The 15,694-nt window shown below is 43.6% G+C and overlaps 1 protein-coding gene across 2 annotated transcripts in view; it reads left to right on the top strand.

Annotated features, from left to right (window-relative positions):
• The window catches only part of SORCS2 (sortilin related VPS10 domain containing receptor 2), a 1,538,136-nt gene that overhangs the window by 1,485,908 nt on the left and 36,534 nt on the right, over nt 1-15,694 (top strand). For both annotated transcript variants that reach the window (XM_030191157.1, XM_030191158.1), the window contains 2 exons: nt 1,408-1,541; nt 9,320-9,443. In XM_030191157.1, the coding sequence (XP_030047017.1) occupies nt 1,408-1,541; nt 9,320-9,443 (258 nt within the window). The remainder of the gene's footprint in view (nt 1-1,407; nt 1,542-9,319; nt 9,444-15,694) is intronic.

Raw genomic sequence — 15,694 nt, 5'->3', positions numbered from 1 at the left:
CATCTTGAGTCTCTTTTCCCTATGTGCATGGTTTTTTGCCGCTGATTTTTAAGGCACCATTTATAGAATTTGACCCTAAGTGATTAGCTGAATCCCCTCAAGTGGCAGGACTGTATTTAATTTTGCACTACAGTTAATTGCTGTCTGTCACATCAAACCTTTTCTTTAGTGATGGCAGTCTTTTCATTAACTTATTGTATAACACTGCTGTTTCTGAGTTGTTTATAGTGGGCCTGATATTCAGAGCGATTTAAGTGGGCAGGACAGGCTAAACTCCCAATATTCAGCGGCACTAAACCAGGCAGTGTCGCTGAATATCGCTTCTGACCACTCACAAAAAAGTGGTGTTTGGGATGACCCCGGGGTTATGCAGGTGCCGGCACTGCATCGCTAAGCAGCCTAATTTAGGACAGCTCGAAAGCTGTCCTAAATTTGGCCACTTAGTGTTGCAGGTGCCAGCACTGAATATCAAGCCAGCGCCTGCATAACTTTAAAAATCTCCTAAACTGTTGCGATCCCCCTCCTGGTCCCTCTTCTTCCTTCCCACCCTCCCTCAGTTGATACCAAGTTTAACCCCTCCCTTGCAATGTCACCAACCTCAGCCCCCCACCCCCAACCAGACCTACTTTCTAAACACTGGTGGTCCAGAGGTCAGTGGGTTCAGGAGCGCAACCCCCTCGATCCTGCCCCTAGCGGCCAGCCTCACAAAATTTCAACCACGACCTCTCATGATAGTACCACAAGATGCCACGAGAGGTTGCGGCAGCCGTTTTGTGAGGCTAGCCGCTAAGGGCAGGAGCGAGCGGGCTGTACTTATACCCTTGAAGACCATCTGGACCACCAGGGATTACAAAGTAGGCCTGGGGTGGGAGGGGGGGCCTACCTAGAGCACTGGGGTTGGGGTTGGGGAGGCAACATTGCGGTAGGATTTAAACTTGGTGCTGGCTGGGAGGAAGGTGGGAAGGAAGGAGGGGGGCTGGGAGGGGGATTACAGCAGTTCAGGAGATTTTTAAAGTTATACAGGTCCCAACCAATATTCAGCTGGGCTTGCATAACCTCCGGCAGCCTGCCCACCCACATTTAGCCCCCAATATTCAGTGCCAATGCTGGACAGTGTTTCTAAAAATGCTGACCACTGCCGGCTGAATATTGGCGTGGGAGTGTCTTTTTTTTTCTATCCATTTTGTTGCATATGTTGTTGTATGTTGCACAGAGTAAGATTTCATATTCATGAGTAAAAATCCTGTTTGGTGTGATGGACTCAGCATTTAATTAATGTTTCACTCCTGAGGACATGCAGAGTCTGAGCTTTTCTGCACTAATGTGTATCTTGAACTGAGTGAGAGGAAAACCAAAGGGTACAACTAAATTGCTTTCTGATTAATGACCTTTTCAAATTGTATTTAGCTCCTCTACAGGCTCTGTACCTTGAGGTGGTGCCAGTTGTTGGCAGAAACCAAGAAGTGAATCTGACAGCCATCTTAAAGCCTAGGAATGCTAATCTAACAGTCTTCTATTGGTGGATTGGAAACAATCTACAGGTACGCCGTAGATTTTCTCTGAGGTGATTTATCTTCCTTGTCCTTGCTGAAAATTAAGATTGTTGATTAAGTTATATTTTGCTTCTTGTATACTTCAAGTACCTTTTACAGTTCTGTGTGGGGTACATTTCAAGAGCGAGGCATACCTAGGAATTACAATTCAGTTTAGATCAAGCTAAGTGAAATAAGGCAGCACAAATTTGTGAACAAAGCTTTAACATCCTTTCTGTAAAGTTATAATTGTTTTGTGTTCTAATCTCATTTGGCTAAGAGTTCCATATTAGAACCAACTGGTAAATAGAAGGACATAAACATATTTTAAGTTTAACTCCACTTACATCAGGAAAGCGGAGCATCATTCAATTATGTATAGAATGATTAAAAGCAGAAAAACACAGGAGCTAAACCTCTATGTGCGTACACAAGAGTCCATGAAAGAGTAGAGGATGAAACAAATGATGATCAGCCGTGGGGATGAGGTCTTCAAATCTTTATTATAAGCACCAGTGAAATCGGACCGGACATGGGCTGTGTTTCGGAGGGCATAGCCACCTGCCTCAGTGGTCACAAGTATAACTGTATAAAACAAAACTGAATCAATAGAAATACAAAAAGTAGACAAAAGCCATAAAAACATATAAACACATAAAAACATATCAATAACGTGTAGTAACATAGTAGATGACAGCAGAAAAAGACCTGCATGGTCCATCCAGCCTGCCCAACAAGATAAACTCATATGTGCTACTTTTTTGTGTATACCTTACCTTGATTTATATCTGTCATTTTCAGGGCACAGACCGCCACTATGCAGCTGAGATCCCCATAAGACATTTTTGCAGGTATCAGTCAAGATCCACACAAGGGGTTTGGTGAGGTCATCGAATTCCCTCACTCCAATCCACCCTCCAACACACACACAAATCAGCACTCAACCCCACCTTGATAGCCTCAGAGTCAACCAAGAACCCCATGCCCCTCTCACCCATCTAACCTAACAAGTACTAGTAAAAAAAATTATATATAAAAACATACCAGTAGGTACTAGTAAAAAAAAAAAAAACATGTAAGTAGGTACTAGTGATTGCTATAACTAGATGGTAAATATTATTAATTTATATATACACAGGGGCGTATCTGGACTTCGCCGGTAGAGGGCGTCCAGAGCCGAGGTGAGGGGGCACATTTTAGCCCCCCCCCCCGGCGCCGCCACCACTCCCCCGCCCGCCCACTGCCGCCACCACAGCCAGAACTAGAACCACCTCCAACAACTGTCGCCCACCCACCCGATGACCCTCTCGACCCCCCCCCCCCCGCCCGCTGTTGCTTACCTGTGCTGGCAGGGGACCCCAACCCCCGCCAGCCGAAGCCGTCATCCTTCGTTCGTTTGTTTTCTTCTTTCTGAGTCTGAATCTGATGTCCTGCACACGTCCTGCACGTTGTGTACGTGCAGGACGTCTGAGACGAGTCAGACTCAGAAAGAAGAAAACAAACGAATGAAGGACGACGGCTTCGGCTGGGGGGGGGTTGGGGTCCCCCGCCAACAAAGGTAGGCGACGGCAGGTTGGCGGCGGTAGGGGGGGTTGTGAGGGCTGTCGGTAGGGGGGTCCAGGGCCAAATCTACGTGGCCCCATTACAGATACGCCCCTGATACACAGGGGTGCTTTCCCATGTCAGATTTTAAAAATCATCAGAGTTTGAACTATGTCTTCACATTTTGTGTTCGGAATACAGTAAACACATTGCCATTTTCTGCACTGTTTGCAACATTTTACATAAATAATCAGGACATCCCACATATAAAACATTGCAGTAATCTAATTGTAACAGCAAAAGTGCAAGCAGTACCAACTTAAAGTGACTGCATTGAATAAACTTCTGGATCTTCCATAGTTTCCTTAAGATTATAAAAGTTTTTCTAAGTTATTCACTTGTGCCTCCAATGACATATCAGTCAATTATAACTCCCAGAATCTTCAAAGAAGGTTGCAATCGATAATTATTGTCACCTAATATAAACTGTTGACCCATCCAATGTTTTTCTGGAGCTCCTAGAAGCAGAATTTTATTTTTTGATTTGTTACATTTTAATAAATGTGTAGAGACCTAATTGTCAAGTCAATACATTTTTGAATTAAGTCAGAAGCTTTCCTGTATTCCATTGAATACGTATCAGTATAGTGGTACCAGCCGCTTATATATACGCTTTTACTGTTAAAATGATTTTTCTTGGTGAACATCAAACATATGAAACAATAAAATACATATCCCCAAACAGTCAGAGAATATTGCATTAAACAGGAAAAAGAACAAATAGCAACAGTAGATCATTTTTTATTTATATAGCCTCACTTAAAACCATAGAATACCCCGTCCCCACCTCTCTCTCCCTACCCCAAATTCCTTTTCCAATCAACCAAATTCAAAATAGAGTGGAAGGTCTGTGTCCTTATAACCATTCACCACTTTACAAGAAGGGAAAATGAGGGGAAAATGTAAAGGAGAAAGAAATATTGAATCATCCCCTCCCCCCACTTAACATCCCCCCCCCAAGTGGGCATCTACTAGTTTTCAAACTTCCCCCCTCTAATGTATTTAAAATTATGCTCCAATATATACAAGGGCGGACTGACCATTCAGGCAACCGGGCAGTGCCCGAGGGCCCAGAGGCTCTGCTTGCCACATACTACAGAGCCCTCCCCGGGCCTACCTTTATGGCGCACTGCTGGTGATCTAGTGGCCTCTGTGGGGGCGGAACATGCCGCAGTGGGCAGGAAAGATCATGCTCCTCCCCCCCCCGCAGAAACCACTAGACCACCAGGGCCCTTCAAGTAGGACCGGAGCAGTGGGGGCGGGGGCGTCGGCTGCGGCAGTAGGGGGCAGCAGCACGGTGATGGGGGGTGGGCAGCGGCCAGGCGGGAGGCCCAGACCACTCTCAGTGCTCGGGGACTCAGACCACTCTCAGTCCACTCCTGGATATATACATGATTTAAATCCTGCTCGTTCCAGTTTCACCCCCAGAGATTACTTCAGGACGTTAAATAAATCAGGCAATAGTGGACAGCCAGACTTCAGTCATAACATCCCATCGTTCAGAAAAAGACCCTGCCAGTTTATGATTCAAAAGCACTAAACAGATCAAATTGCAAAAGTAAAAATTGTCATTTTGCAAAGTGCCCAGCACAGTCTCTGTGCTATATTCCTTCCGAATTTCTGATTGAGATTCAGGTAAAATATCACATTTTTCTAAGTACTCTGAAAGTTGTAATGCATCCAGCCCTTCCATAATTTTTACAAGGAAAGGTATGGGGCTACAGGTCTATAGTGAGTACTTTCTTGTTTATTTATGTATTCATTTATTTATTAGGATTTATTTACTGCCTTTTTGAAGGAATTTACTCAAGGCAGTGTACAGTAAGAATAAATCAAACATGAGCAGTAGGCAATTAGAGCAGTAAAAATATTCGAACAACAATACAAAGTATGGCATGGTATACTGCTTGCAATGACAACAAAATATGTACTAGAACATTATAATTGGTAGTGAGGCGTAAGGCAAAGTTGTAACATATAGATGAGTAAGAAAGTAGGAAGAATTAGAAAGTAAGGTGTTTGATTTGAAGAAAGTTGCACGCGAGGTCAGAGAGATGGCTAAATATTATCTCAGCTAGGGTAGGAGTGGATAAACATGTCCCGCTGCAGTATGTGCAGCCCAAGTCAATCCTTGTGTGTGTGAGTGAGACTAACAAGTTAGTTCTTCAATTAAAGGCTTGGTTAAAGAGCCAAGCTTTCACCTTCTTCCTGAAGTAGAGGTAGTCTTGTGTTAAGTGGAGCCTTTCAGGCAATGGATTCCAGAGTGTGGGGGCTACTCCGCAGAAGGCTCGCTTGCGGGTATCACATCGTGTAATGTCTTTTGGAGAGGGTGCAGTTAGTGAAAGTCCTTGGGAGGACCTTAGTGTCCTTGGCGGTGTGTGGAGGATCATCCTATTCTTCAGATACTTGGGGCCATTTCCTTTCAGGGCCTTGAAGATCAGACAAGAGTTTTAAATTTAGCCCTGTATTGTATTGGTAGCCAATTAAGTTTTTGCAAAAATGGTGTGATGTGGTTACGTCACTTGCAACCTTCTATGAGTCTTGCTGCTGCATTCTGAATCAACTGGAGCTGGTGCAGGCCCTTTGTAGTCAGACCATTGTTGTCTAGCATTTGGATTTTTGGGAATTAGTCAGTAGGGGTCCTGAAGAGAGAGAGTTGCAATATCCTTTGTAGGACTCCACTGATGATCTTCTAATTTCATGTATACACACTAAAGCAGGAGCTAGCCCAGGGGTGGTCAGAACTGTAGTCTGCAGGCTGAATGCGGCCCACCACTGAATTTTATGCAACTCGCAAGAAAATGTCATTTACGAGTTTTATCTATTTTAAATACTGTATTTTGCAAATATTTTCATTATAGCCACACTAGAGGTTTGTTTACATTGTTTTTAGGGATACATGTTAAATTGCAGTTAACGCTGCGATTAATCCGAGACCTGTCATCCATGGTACAAATTATATCTCAGTAATAGGGTGGATCGAATTGGTGGAGGGGTAGCATTATACGTTAGAGGGCCTTAAATCAAATAGACTGAAAATCTGCAGGACACGAAACACATCTTGGAATCCCTATGGATAGAAATTCCATGCGTAAAGGGGAAAAGGGTAGTGATAGGAGTGTACTGCCGTTCACTTGGCGAGGATCAACAGACAGATGCAGAAATGTTATCAGAAATTAGGGAGGCTAACAAACTGGGGAACACAATAATAATGGGTGATTTCAATTACCCTGATATATAATAAAGGAATAAGTAGAATATAAATCAACTAATAACGCAACAAATTCTACTGAAAATATCTGTGTATTGAAGGTGTTCTATTCCATTCAATCATGAAAATGTGGAGAAAAAAAGACTTCAGAAACCATGGAGAATCGCTCAGATCAAGGGTTAATCTCAACGGTAGAGTTGGAGAACTCTGACATATGAAGCCGCTCCAGTCAACTCATTACGTGATCTCCTGCATTGCCACTTAAAAAAAGGAAATGTATGCTGCATTACCTGTCACTTTACTTAAATTTTTGTCTTGGGGACAGGGATGAGTCAGGGTGTACTATTGTTACAACAGCTGCAGCCCCTGCAACACAGAGGACTGGGAGGAGTCTTAGACAGTCTTTGAACATTTATAACACCTTATTCGCCTCTGATATATATAAAATCATTAAAACAAAATAACTCAGTCACCAGTAGGCATTTTTCTTAGAATTGCAAACTGTTCAACTTTAAAGATAAGGAATTAGAATGGTTGCAATGGCATCTTTACACATGTGAATAGCAGTGTTGTAAAACTGGTATTTACACATGTAAAATGTCATGGGATGCATAGATTTTAAGGGGTCATGGTTTGGACAGGTCAGAAAACTATGTATATTTCCTACTACATAATGGCAACATGCACATATTACAACTGGTCCTAGGCACACGTAAATGTCGCCTACCTGCTCATGTGGAGGAGTGGCCTAGTGGTTAGGGTGGTGGACTTTGGTCCTGAGGAACTGAGTTCAATTCCCGGCACAGGCAGCTCCTGGTGACTCTGGGCAAGTCACTTAACCCTCCATTGCCTGCTGCATTGAGCCTGCCATGAGTGGGAAAGCGTGGGGTACAAATGTAACAAAAATAAATAAAAAAATAAATTTGGGCCTGAGGTCTCCACCAGTGATTCAGGGGGCTGTTGTGCTTACTTCAGAAGGATCTATAACCACCTGAAAAAGTCACTTGGCTCCTTAATTGGTTCCTCTTGTATGTGCAGTCTTGTGAAGGCGTTACATGTGCAAGTGCCAGCAAATACATGATCAGCACTGGCATGTATAGTTACTGGTGCTTGTGCTTGGAAAGCCTTAAGTGATGCTGCTCTTATCTGATTTTTGGGGAAATCTGTGCTCCTGCCATATGTGCATGGAAATACACATATTTGCCAGCAGAGTCTTTTGCAGAGCCAGTGTTTGGGTTTCTGGCACCCTCTGCAAATTCTCCACCATCCTCACCCCCTTCCTCTTGCTTTTTCTCCAACATCCTCCCCCCTTCCTCTTGCTTTTTCTCCACCATCCTCCCCCCTGCCGCCCAGTGCTGCATCTCCTGCTTCTCTTCCCTGTCCTCCTCCCACTGAGCATCTCTGTTTAGGTCCATCGTACATTCCCTCTATGTCCCTATTCATCATGTCCAGCATCTCCCCTCTTTGTTCCATTCCTTATCCGACCTCCCTACCCCATGTTCAGCATATACCTTCTGTGTCTCCAACCACTCCATGTACAGCATTACTCCTTTGTGTATCTTTCCCCATGTCCAGCACCACCCCCAGGCAAATCTCTTTCTGTTCTGCCCCCCCCCCACCCCTCACAAGTCCCGGCATCTCTCTATCCCTCTCTGTAGACCCATTGTATGTACCCCTCTCTTCCTCACCCCACTCATCAGATCTCTCTCTTTCTTCTGCCCCCTCTTCTGAGTCCAGGGCCTCTTTCCCTCCATGCTTTCCCCCCTCCCCCCCCCGAGTCCAGGGACTCTCTCTCTCCCTGCTTCCTCCCGAGTCCAGGACCTCTCTCTCTCTCCCTTCCTCCATGGACTCAGTGTCTCTACTCCTCTTTTTGTTAGTCCCACACCTTGCCCTCATACCTCTGCCAAGGTAGGGTTACCATATGGCTCCAGAAAAAGGAGGACGGATTGAGCCAGCCGGGTTTTACTTCCATTGCTTTCAATGGAAAGCAATTGCTTTCAGTGGAAGTAATTGAGCCAGCCGGGTTTTACTTCCATTGCTTTCAAAGCAATGGAAGTAAAACCCGGCTGGCTCAATCCGTCCTCCTTTTTCTGGAGCCATATGGTAACCCTACGCCAAGGCGTCCAGCACCTCTCCCCCCCTTACCACCATACACTGTGCAGCCTCTCTCACCCTTCCTTCTTCCCCCTCTGGTGGTCATGTAAACTTGTCTAGGTTGCTGTCACTCATCAGCAGTGCATGCAGGTTTCCTCCATTCAGCCCTGAGGTCCTTCCTGGAGCCGTGCCCTGCCCTCATGCAAACGGGAAGTTACATCAGAGGAGGCGGGATGTGGCTACAGGAAGGTCCTTGGTGTCAAAAGGATGGAACTTGCCTGTGCTGCTGATGGTGACCCAGACAAGTTTACAGGACTACTGGAGGGGGAGGAAGGAATAGAGAGAGAGGCTGCACAGTGTGGGGAGGGGGAAAGAAGTGCTGGACTTGGGAGAGGCACGAGAGAGAGAGATGCTGGTCTCGGGGGGGATGAGGAAGAGAGGGGAAAAACACTGGGTCAATGGTGGGAAAGAAGAGAGAGATGTCGGACTGCATTTGGGAGGGGGGTATGAAGGGAGATGGTAAGAGGCAATGCAAGACCACATGGGGGGGGGAGAGATGCTAGACCCATGGAATCTTGGGTAGGGAAAGGAGAGAGCAGCACAGCTCAAGAGGTAGCAAGGTTTGCAGTGGCTTTTGGCACCCCTAAGAGGTTGGCGTACTTACCATGCTTATTGGGCTGTGCTAGCCCTGGTCTTTTGTAAAATAATTGGAGAATTGTAAATGCCAAGGTCTCAATTGCTACCTAGACATCTGTGTAAAATGGGACTTCAATTGTATCTTCAGGAGTACAGCCTTCCTATGTGCATAAATCACAATCTACACCCTAGCATCACTTATTAAGTCCTTGGATTATCTGAATCATCATTTTTTTCCTTTTAGCCACAACTATCATTGGACAATTTTTTGGTGACAAGGTTTTCTGAGGCTGGTGAAGTTCGGGTCGCAGTCCAAGCCTTATGTGGGAACTCTATGCTTCAAGACTCCAAGGTAGTTCGAGTTCTAGGTGAGATGTTTCTTCTTCCTGATTTGTGTCCCTATTTTTCCACCTGATAGTAAAAAAAATGACTTGAAGGTTCAGTAGCTTTTCTGGAATATTCTGTATAGAGTACACAGTGTCTCATATCAGATTTTTCTATTCATTTGAATTTGGATTTAGCTCACACCTTTTCATTTGTAGCTCAAGGTGGGTTACATTTAGGTATAATAGGTCTTTATCTCTACTCACACTGGCGCAGTGTAGTGCAAGACAGAAATACTAAACAAACTGCATTCATTGTTCTCAACTTTGTAAATTGCTCAAGGAAAACATGGTGGGCAACCACGGTCTTCAGGGGCCAGAACCCAGTCGTGTTGTCAGGATTTCCACAATGAATATGTGTGAGATTGATCTGCATGTACTACTTCCATGGTACGCAAATAGATCTCATTGTGGAAATCTTGAAAACTTGACTGGGTTGTGGAAGGACTGTGGTTGCCCACCTCCTGTCGTAGAGATTTCCATCTTCTCTTTCTGTGGGTGCTCTTTGCAGCCATAACGATTTGTAGTTTGAAAATAAACTATACACGCTGTTGTCTCCCTAACCCAGCCTTGCCCTAGGAAATGCTTCCACAGAAATGTGTATGAGTATGCTCCTTGTGGAGCAAGATGTGTAATTTTACTCACATGCAAGGTACACAATTTGACAGTCTGTTTAGCCATGTAAATTGCAAGCACTAACTTGAGTAACTGTGTTTTCTTGTACATGGTCCTACTCTTCAGCAATGACTAACTTATGCAAATAAGGCTCCACAATGAATCTGTGCACATGGCTCTGCATTCCCTAAGGGCCACTCCAGTAAGTAGCCATCTACACATGTAAATAGCCATTTATCCAGATCATTGGGTTTAGGAAAGGGCCCTGATATCACTATCAAAAAACTGATTATTAAGGAGCTGTCATGGTCCTACCGTGACTTAGCGACGTCCAAGGACTAGGCTGGCCTGCGGGAGCATTGATGAGTGTGAAGGAGGAGTCTACAGCTGCATCCACCAGCGCACTCTGCCGGCACTCCCCAAACTTTAAAAAAAAATACTTTCTGCTTAGTGCATAGATGACAAAACCATTGCAGTATTCTTTAGCGTGTCCTGCATTATGCATTTTTCCTGCATGCTAGCGCTTAATGCAACTTAATAAGAGGGCCTTTTAATACAGAGGTATTACAATTACCAACTGGTAACTGCAAAGTCTTACTGCCAGTTAGTAAATAAACTCCTAAGTTTAAACACAAATCTATTGCAGAATGATGTGTACAAATCCAATTGTTTAACACCAAGGTCCAGGGAGTATAGCCACCACCTGCTTAGGAATTTTCCAGCAAGCCCCATTTGTGGTAGGAACACTGGTAAAAGCTACACATTCCTTTCTAATGCTTCACTGTGCCATTCAGTACTGCAAGGCTGCCATGAGAAGTCGTGGCAAGCCATTTTAATGATGCAGCCACTGGGGGCAGGAGCAAGAGGTGTTAACTCCTGCCTCTATCATCCCCACTGGACTACCAGGGATCTGAGGTAGACTAGGGGAGGGCCTATCATGACCAAAGACTTGGGGGTGAGGTGGGAGGGGGGAAGCTTGATGTTGCAGGCTGGGGGAGGGTGTCATAAGGAGGGGGGCTGTTTAAAGGGGTTGGGAGAGGGATCAGAGGGGCTAATGGACCATATTGAAGGTTACGGAGGTGCTGGCAGATATTCAGCTGGTTGGGGTCAGTGTTTTTAAACACTGACCGTCACTGGCTGAATTAGCCCCAGGTATTCAGTGTTAGACTATATCCAGGCCCCAGCACTGGCCTCTGGAGCTTATGTGGATCCCGACTGATATTCAGCCAAGGCCTTCATAAGACTGTTGTGCTGGCCCAAGCTGAATAAGTTGTCTAATGCGGGCCTGAGCTGAATGTTGACTGGGATCCACATAAGCTCCAGCAGCCAGTGGCAGTGTGATTAGCACCAGATAGTCAATGCTGGTGACCAGACATGGCCCTGGCACTGAATATCTGGGTCTACTTTAGCCAACAATAGTCAATGTTTTAAAAAAACGCTGACCACTGTCAGTTGAATATCAGCTGGTTAAATTATAGAATACTAGCACTTATGCAAATAAATGCAACTTATGCACATAAGTCGTAGATGAGTACCCAGCATTATTCTAGAAATAATGTGGGCAACTTGCCTAGAATGTAAATACAAGGTGATGTTTACAGGGGAGGAACATGGGCGGGGACAAAATTTACACACGTAGCATTCAGAATACTGAACGTTATGCGCTATAGTGCTCTCAGTAGGCACACATATTAACCTCTTTTCATGCAACTCGACATGGCCATGTTTCAGCTTATACGACCTGCATCAGGAATCTGATTTTGTTATCATATAGATATAAAATTTGATAAGGCACAAACCGTGCGGTGCTTTAATAACCAAAAACCTAAAAGTACAGATTATGTACAAACAAAAACACAGCTTTCCAGTAGGCTGTGAAATCTTTCTTGCCAAAGTTGTCAAATCTAAAAAGAGTGGTCCAACAAGCTCAAATGGACTAAAAAGGGTTGAGCACAAGACGATTGACCTGTAACCATGAGGAGATATCATCCAAACATATCTGTAAGGAGGTGAGATCAGGACAGAAAGGGTAAAGAGAGGCAACAAGAAGAATATCATCTGCATAATATGCTGAGATTCCTCATTTTTGGACTAATGCAATCAATGGACTTAGAACGACATTATAAAGAAGGGGAAAGATCACCAAGTCTTGCAGAACACCACAGTGCAAGACAGTGCAAGACTGTGAAAATGAGATCTGGACTGAACAAGAGTGACGGTGGAGAAAAGATGTAAACCATTTAAAATCTGTCTCAGAGAGTCCAACATCTGATTGGCATAAAAGAAGCAAGGAATGGACAACAAGATCACATGCTGAAAACAATCTTAAGAGTACCAAAGCAATATTACCTCCATAAAGGATGCTATAAAGTTCACCAAGGAGATTAGCTTTGAGTGTTTCAGCACTATGACCTAGGCAGAATCCAGATTGTTATGCATGAAGAATGTTTGATTGATCCATATGTTGTAGCAGTTGAGAAAAACTACCTGTTCTAGAATTGTGGATGCATAGAGAAGATTCAAAAGGAGTCTATAATTAGATAGGGTGGAACAATCCGGGGTAGGATTTTTGAGAAGAGGGCGAACAATGGCATGTTTCTATTGGGTTGGGACCTTCCCTGTGGATTAGCTATGATGTAAGATGAATTAAAGCATAGGGAGAATTCCCAAAGTGGGAGTCTTGAACCAACCAGATGGAAAAGGGTCCAAAGAACAGATGGAGGGGCATTTTTGACAGGATGTCTGCGTCAGAACGTTCTAAACAGATGACCGTCTCACATGTGTTTTTAAACAGGAAATTGGCCACACAGATATCTATGCAGAGCAGCGGGGCAGCCTAGTGGTTAGTGCAGTGAACTGTAAACCAAGGGCCTCAGGTTCAAATCCCCCTTTAACTCTTTTTATTATTATTATTGTGAGCCCTCCATCAACAGAAAAATATCTACTATACCTGAATGAACACCTCTTCAATAGTCTTCAAGCTTGCAGGTGGCTTATATATTTAGGCACAGTAGATATTCTTCAGTTCCTTGAGGGCACACAATTTTTAAAAAATTAAAGATTTAAAGTGGGATTGCACATTGAGAATAATCCAAATCAAAGTTACCTGATGCTAGGGTCCACCTTGGTGGTCAGCACCCAAGAAAAAGATCTAGGTGGTATTGTAGACAATGTTCTGAAATCTTCTGCCCAGTGTTTGGCAATGTCCAACAAAGTAAACAGGATGCTAGAAATTATTAGGAAAGGGATGGTAAATAAGACCGAGAATACTATAATGCTTCTGTATCACTCCATGGTGTGACCTCACCTTGAGTATTGCGTTGAGTTCTGGTTGCCATATCTCAAAAAAGATATAACGGAATTAAAAAAGATTCAAAGAAGAGCGACCAAAATGATAAAGGAGATGGAAATCCTCTCATATGAGGAAAGGCTGGAGAGGTTAGGGCTCTTCAGCTCAGAAAAGAAATGGATGAGAGGAGATATGATTGAGGTCTACAAAACCCTGAGTGGTGTAGAATGAGTAGAAATAAATCAATTTTTTACTTGTTCCAAAAATACAAAGACTAGGGGACATTGAAGGAAGTTACATGGAAATACTTTTAAAACAAATAGGAGGAAATATCTGGTTTTAAAAAAGGTTTGGACAGATTCCTGGAAGAAACGTTCATAGTCTGCTATTGAACAGACACGGGGAAGCAACTGCTTGCCCCAGGATTGGTGGCATGGAATGTTGCTGCTAATTGGGTTTCTGACAGGTACTTGTGACCTGGCTTGGCCACTGTTTGGAAAACAGGATACTAGGCTAGATGAACCATTGGTCTGATCCTGTATGGCTACTCTTATGTTCTTATGACTACTTCAGCTGTTTCACCTTCCTTGGACTACCTCTTCTGTTGTTAGTTGTTGTCGTTATTATGTGGTTAATGGCAATATACAATCTGCTATCTGGATAACCTAGGACAGTACTTTTCCTCTCCTAAGATATATGGATAGTTGACTATAACCATTAACTAGATAATTACCAGGACCTTCCACTGCCACCTACGCTTTGCCCCAGCACTTTCCATTCTCAGTAATGATTTCCATCTGCACTGACTAGCGCTGCTGAAAATTCCTGGACATACCTGATAGCAGGTCCTATGGTCCAGATACGTGTTTTTAAATATGGAAGAAAGGGCTTATGATGAGGTAAAGCAGTTGACTTTGATACTTCGACAATATATCCTGTATCTTCTCAATGGTGAGACCATCAGCAAAGAATCAACAGTTACTAGATAAGCAGAGAGAATCAGATCAGACAAGAAGCTAAAAATACTTTTGTTTTTGAAGACATTTTGAGGGGAATGTTAGCTTTATCTTTAAAATCAAGCATGGTACCAGAAGATTGGAGGGTGGCCAATGTAATGCCAATTTTGTTAAAAGGTTCCAGAGGTGTTCTGGGAAATTATAGACTGGTGAGCATGATGCCAGTGCCAGGCAAAATGTCAGAGACTATTATAAAGAACAAAATTACAAAGCATATTCAAAAGCATGGATTTATGAGATGAAGCCAACATGGATTTAGAGAAGGGAAATCTTGCCTCAGCAATCTACTACATTTCTTGAAGGGGTGAACAAACATGTGGATAAAGCAAAGTCGGTTTATATTCAGGCTCATTTTCAAAAGTGATAGACGTCCAAAAAGTGACATGTCAGCATTTGGACGTTTATCTCACAGAAACGTCCAAATCAGTATTATCAAAACCTCTTTTTGGACGTCTTTCTCTCAAGTCCATCAGAAGAACGTCCAAATCTCAAGGGGGTTTGCCAGGGGGCGTGTTCAAGGCTGGAATTGGGCGTTCCTAAGAAATGGACGTCTTTCAGCAATAATGGAACAAAACAAAGAAGTCCAAGAATAAAACTTAGATGTTTTGAGCTAGACCTGTTTTTATAAAAAAAAAAAACATAGCTGCAGTGGGAATTGAACCCACTTCCCCAGGATCAAAGTCTGCTGCACTAACCACTAGGCTACTCCTCTACTCCACACAAGAAGTGCCCCAAATGACCAGATGACCACTGGAGGGACTCGGGGATCACCTCCCCTTACTCCCCCAAATCACAAACCATTTTTCCAAACAGCATTTTCAAAAGGAAAAGATAGACTTTTTTTTGTAGAAAATGACCTTTCCTGTTCTGATTTTGGACGAATTCAGACTTAGATGTCATATCCAAAAATGCCCCTTGTGATTTGACTTGCCCAAAGTCACAAGAAGCAGCAGTGGGAATTGAACCCATGTTGCCAGGATCAAAGCCCACTGCACTAACCATTAAGCCACTCCTCCTCTGTTTTGGACATCTTGCATTTGGACGTCTTTTGTTTGAAAATGGATCACAACAAAGGCCGTCCAAATCACAGGACGTCCATAGTATTTTCGAACAGAAAAGATAGACATCCATCTTTTTCAAAAATTACTTTCTTTCCTGTTCGGAATTTGGACGTCTTTGTAAAACGTCCAAATTCTGATTTAGACATTTCTTTAAGTTTCAAAAATGCCCCTCATTGTGTATCTGGATTTTCAAAAGGCATTTGATAAAGTACCTCATGAAAGACTCCAGAGGAATTTGGAGTGTCATGAGATAGA

The sequence above is a fragment of the Microcaecilia unicolor genome, chromosome 2, assembly GCF_901765095.1.
Source record: "Microcaecilia unicolor chromosome 2, aMicUni1.1, whole genome shotgun sequence".
NCBI classification, from domain to species: Eukaryota; Metazoa; Chordata; class Amphibia; order Gymnophiona; family Siphonopidae; genus Microcaecilia; species Microcaecilia unicolor.
Note: the sequence above shows the minus strand (reverse complement) of the source record. Positions and strands in the feature narration are given on the sequence as shown.